At 41.1% G+C, this 6,000-nt stretch overlaps 1 protein-coding gene across 1 annotated transcript in view; it reads left to right on the top strand.

Moving 5' to 3' along the window:
- The first annotated feature begins 311 nt into the window (after positions 1 to 311).
- The window catches only part of prdm6 (PR domain containing 6), a 109,292-nt gene continuing 103,603 nt past the window's right edge, over positions 312 to 6,000 (top strand). Inside the window, exon 1 of the mRNA XM_078251516.1 lies at positions 312 to 997. Within this exon, the coding sequence (XP_078107642.1) occupies positions 322 to 997 (676 nt within the window). The 5' untranslated portion in view covers positions 312 to 321. The remainder of the gene's footprint in view (positions 998 to 6,000) is intronic.

Genomic DNA, 6,000 nt, shown 5'->3' with positions numbered 1-6,000 from the left:
GTTAAATGGCTGAAAAGTGATTTTAATGTGGAAACACAGTACTTAATGGGACATGATTAAGTGTGTTTGTCTCTTATATGTGATAAATCTCTCACATGTAAATCTTAAGTAGTAAAGCGTGTCCTACATGTGTCTTGGCATCCAGATTGTAATTTTTCTGCATCCCACGTGTGTTTGTATAGTGAACTTGACACAGTCGTGTGTCTTGTGTTTGGGTTTAACCTCGCTGCATGTCTACATCCTGCCCGGACCTCTTGAATGATGCTGATGAATGACGCCTCCTTCTCTCTGATCTCTCCCCTCAGCAGCCGGCGGGCAGCCATGCTGAAGCCGGGCGACGCAAGCGGCTCGGCCTTCTTGAAGGTGGACCCGTCCTACCTGCAGCACTGGCAGCAGCTCTTCCCCCAGTCGCAGCTGAAGGCTCCCCTGGCCCCACCGCCGCCTCTGCCTGACCGCCTCTCCATCCCCATGGACAGCCTGCGCCCATCCCGCCTGCACAGCCACCTCCTGGCCTCCACACACTGCACCTCCTCATCTTCATCTACATCCTCCTCCGCTTCTTCTTCTTCCGCAGCAGCAGCAGCAGCAGCAGCAGCTCTAACCCCATCATCCTCCATTTCCATCTCCACCTCGGCAGGAATCTCCCAGCTGCCCGTCCCACAGCAGATCGCACTCTTTGGGCAGGCGTTGGCCCCGGTGTGTGCCGGGCCAGGAGGACCAGGGGGAGGAGCAGGAGATCTGATGGTGGTCGTGCCCCCGGAGAACCAGCATGGTCACAACCCAGCAGCGGGGCTTCTGCATCAGGCCAAAGAGCAGAGCTGTGGGGAGGTCGGCGTGGTGTCATCCAGCGTGAAGAGCAGCGGAGGAGGAGGAGAGGAGGGCGGCAAAGGATCGGCCAGGTTCAAGTTGACGTCGGAGGAGCTGGACTACTACCTGTACGGACAGCAGAGGATGGAGATCATCCCACTGAGCAACCACACGGGAGAGGTCAACAACCGTACGTACACACACACACACACACACACACACACACACACACACACACACACACACACACACACTCTCTCTCTCTCTCGCACACCTCAGGCCGGTCACTGTCACTGGAGTTTATTTGAGTTGTGTTGACTCTATAATATTCCTAAAGAGTCTTTGATTGTGTCTCTGGTGCTCAGAGCTGACTTTGGACCTCACAATGTTTAATCTGCTAAATTTCCTCTGATATATAATATATAAGATATGATATTTCCACACATTGAAATTGTCAGTGGTCAGCTGTGAGTTGTCACCCTGTGGTCTTTTAATTTTATTTACGTGTGCAAAAATGATATGAACGTATTCTGAAGTTTAGGAATATATTTCTACAATATTCCAATAATAGTAATTAGTAGTAATCTAGTGTTGTTGTGGTGTCAAGTGTTTTTCTGATAGTCAGTAGAAAGTTTAGAGGAACTTAATCATTGTTGCTGCATATATCTCCATAACATTTCTGCAAGACTAATGTGCGTGCAATAATAATAATTAGTTTGTATGCTTAATTGCACTGTAATTAATCTCTTGTAGTGTTAAAAAAATATTTTGTAAATATCATAAGGAAATTCTGACTTCTTTCTATACTATTTTAGTCTAATATTCAAACAGGGATGTGGTGTTATTGGCTAAGCAGCTGTTAATTCAAGCCTACTTTATATATTTTTACATTCCCTTGAGTCACTGCAATCCAAAATATTTTTGTTTGTTTTTCATTAAGCATTAACGGTGCTTTGTATAATATTTCTATTTAATTAAAGCCTCACAGAATTAGGCCTTAATTGCAGCTAAACATTCACTGAAAATGAGCAATGTAACAGTCAGAAATACATGAATTATAATTTAAGTAGATTGTTCCCACTTAAAATCTAATTTTCAGGATTTTTCCAACAGTTTAAAATATTTTTTTTTAAAAATACTTTGAAATTCAAATTATTATATAGGAGATGTATTTCGTCATTAAAATGTAGTTTTATGTATGCGGTTGTGAGATGTTACAGTTGGTCTGACAACTGCAGTGTTGGACAGTAGGAGCTGCGGTGGGGGGGGGGTGGAAGGGTCAGAGGTCAAAGGTCGGGGTTCAAACACTCAGACAGCAGCAGTAGGCCTGCCGCTCAGAGTTAATATTAACCAGACTCCATTCCGATTTTATGGAAATAAGCATCGGGGTTTACACCTGTCTGCCCTCACACGCTCATTTTGCTTTTCTTTTAGGCCTGTGTGCGCGCTAATGATTAATCTCACTTAAACTCTGATCAAAGCGATCGATCCATTGCATATTAGTTTTATTTCAGGGGCAGTTTAAAAAAAAATCAAACGGCTCCTGAGAAGCGTTTGAACAGACTTTTCTTTTTTCATCTTTTAAAACCTACTAAATTATTATTCGGACTATTTTTTAATCCTGATATTTGCAGTTTTTAACTCCGCAATCAACGAATAAAAACACGTTTTTATTCCGCGAGAATTAATCATTACTTCGATATCTGCTGTGAGTCCGTGTGTGTGTGTGTGTGTGTGTGTGTGTGTGTGTGTGTGTGTGTGTGTGTGTGTGTCTTTTACGCATGACGGCCCTCTGTCAATATCTCTCCACACATAGAGTAGGCCACACACACACACACGCACACACACACACACACGCACACGCGCACACCGCTGTCTTGTTAAAAATCTGTGGCACAGAGGTGCGTTTCATCCAAAAGTCAGCGTGTACATAAATACACATAAAAACGAAGTCTCCACACACTCCGAGTAGCAGCTCAGCGGCCCGTTTGTTTTATTATCGCCACACCAAACACTCAAACACTCCCCCCGGTCTGAGCTGAAGTCACAGTCCGCCGCACCGCTTCCCGCTGCGCACGTGGAGATCAAAGTGAGATCTCGTGTCTGTTAGTTTGGACATAAATTGGAAATTTGGCGTTTTAGCAGGTTTTATTTTTTATTTTTCTGTGCTCGATTTCATTTCATGTATTATTCCTAACACATCACTTACAAATAATATAGGCTATTTCTTTCCCAATATTCGGTTCCTATCAATAGGCTATAATAGGCCTATGCCTTTTTTTTTTTTCTTTTTTAAAGAAGATCAACATAAACTTCCTGTAATAGCCTATTGATGATTATTACTAATTAGGTGTGAGTGGCTCATCTCATGGGCTCTAATGTTTTTTTTTTTTAATTCCCGTTTTAACATAATCTAGCCTAATAGATTGTTATAAATCCGTAAGATTTCTTTACGTATTTAGCATATTCACTGATTATTTATTTTCTACCATAATCACGATTTCTTTTAATATTCTTATAATAGGCTATGTCTGAACTTGAGGAAATATTAGGCTAATACGTTTTTAGTTCAGTGTGTCTGCTGTGCCTGACATATTGTAAAACGTTATGATATTCATTGTAATATCTTTAGAATATATTTCTAAAGATATTATTTTATACATCAGGTTTATTTAATCTAGTGCGACAAGAACAGGCCAATCGTATCTTTATAATATTTGTGTTTTTGTCATGCTTTTATCCTGCTACAGCTTAAAATACTCCTTTCATAATGCCATAATGTCAGGTCGTAGGTTCACGCTGTGACGTCTGTATCGTAACTTTAGAGTTTATTAAGTGACTGTCACAGTTTTTGGTTTCAGGCGTTGTGTGTGTGTGTGTGTGTGTGTGTGTGTGTGTGTGTGTGTGTGTGTGTGTGTGTGTGTGTGTGTGTGTGTGTGTGTGTCTGTCTATGAGCGCTCCTCGCTGTATATTCCGCGGTGATAAAACGGACCATCAGCAGTAATCTGCGTCGATACGCGCCGGCAGGGCCGATGAGGGATGGAGGGACAAGCAGGAATTAATTGCCGTATATAGTTTTGTGTTTGGAGAGAGAGAGAGAGAGAGAGAGAGAGAGAGAGAGACAGAGACAGGGAGGAGGGGGATCGATCCACCGGCCACCGGCCGCTATTTATCATCCCAACACGGCCATATTGAGGTCTCTGGGGTGTGTGTGTGTGTGTGTGTGTGTGTGTGTGTGTGTGTGTGTGTGTGTGTGTGTGTGCGCGCGCGCGTGCGTGCGTGCGTGCGTGTGTGTGTGTGGGGTAGATAAAGCAGTCACACACACACACACACCTGACCTCGATTATTAATTACACCAATAATGATAGAAACAATAATAAGAAGAACAAATGGTCAAAGAGTCATATGTGTGTCGTCAGACTTTTTTTGTGATCATTTTTTTTGTTATCATAATCTTTGCATTCATTATAAATTATTATTCTGCTTCCTGTAATATTCTTCTATTTCTTTCCTCTTTTATTTAAAACAACATGCTGACTGTTCAAATATGTTAAATCAAATATGCTGCTAACACGTAGCCTACAGTATTTCTAGTAAATTCTTTGCTCTTGTTATGATGGAGAAAATCTGGGCAGATTAATGACTTTAGGAGCAATTTACATTCTTCAATTTACACACGTTACATATGATCCACATACATTTTAGACTACTGTATGTGACAACAAAAAAAGATAGATTTAAATAAAAGTGATTTATTGTCTGCAGAAGCACATGTGTGATTTTGGAATTGACTTGGCTTATTTTAGGGTTGAGAAGGTTTAAGAACAACAACTTGGACCATATAATTAAACAGTTTAAGGAATAAATCAAATGTAAAATGTTGTGACTTTTCTTTTTGACAGTAAAGGGGCTGTCACTCTCTCAGTGACTTAAAGTTCCACTTCCGTAACGTTTTAATTTAAAAAAGAATGATAGAACTCCACATATACTGTCTTTTAGTCTCTAATATGGGTCAAACTTCAAAAACACTGGATCCTACATTTCCCATAATGCCACCTTTTCATTAGGGCCCTCTCTCTGTGGGGAATGTCCATCTCTTTCACACACCACACCTCCAGTTTGTAACACAGGCTTTCTTTTAGAAAGTTGTAGTCTCCAACACCAAGCTGAGATAACCCTGATGACATCACTATGACATCATCGGGGTTCATTTCTTTTTCAGACTTGACAAAACTTCTCTAGAGACACAGAAGCACCGTTACAGACTGAGTAGTACAGATGGATCCTTAAATGGTCAGTTATCCCATATTTACATAGTTTTTTTGTTTTTTTAACCCAAACATGATTACCTTCACAATAACCAATGAGAGAGAGAGAGAGAGAGAGAGAGAGAGAGAGAGAGAGAGAGAGAGAGAGAGCTTATAAGAGTTTGTTTGATGAACCAGACCATAAAAGAGCCATAAAACCAAAACTAGGAGCTAAAACCAGGCTCAGACTCTCTGTAGAGGTTTGTTCCGTGAGGGTCTACGGAGTAGAAGTGAAGCCTCGCTGTGTGGTCCGTCTTCATCTTGACTCACAGCTGTGTTGGAAACAAACGCAGCTATTAGCATCAATAGTCTCTAGGAAGTGTGATGTTTTGTTGAGGATGAGTCCAGGAGTTTTTTTTTTTTTTTTAAGTTTAACCTTTTTGTTGCTTGTGATGTGACTCTATTTTACCCTTACAATTAATCGCTCTTGATTAGAGTCAGATTAATGCAAATTTAGGAAAATGTAGGTTACTTATATGTTAATGAGGCATTTAAATACCTGCACTTTTAAAATAGATGTGTTTTAACTGGATAAAAATGTTTGAAATCAAGATTTAAAAAAAGATACATTTACAAAGAAATTGTCGTTTTGGGGAAACAAAATAATAAGAAGTGCCCGCAGATGGTGTCAGTGGAAACGGGGTCCGGCGCTCAGAGATCAGAGGCAGAGCGGAGCTGTCTAAACACTGGCGATGGATGTAACGGAATACTGACTTTGAATGATGGGCAGCGAGGAGAGAACGCCATAACAAGTTCACAGCCAGTTCATCAGTCTGAGAGAGAGGAAGAGGAGGAAGAGAAGAAAGGTTTACTGGAGAGAAGACAACACATTTACAGCTTTAACTTTGACTGTATGAGTAGTGTTTGTGTTTAGTCTTAGCAGTTT

Source organism: Sander vitreus, chromosome 5 (assembly GCF_031162955.1).
Source record: "Sander vitreus isolate 19-12246 chromosome 5, sanVit1, whole genome shotgun sequence".
Classification (NCBI taxonomy): Eukaryota; Metazoa; Chordata; class Actinopteri; order Perciformes; family Percidae; genus Sander; species Sander vitreus.
The sequence above is the reverse complement of the archived record's forward strand: the minus strand, read 5'-3'. Positions and strand labels throughout refer to the sequence as shown.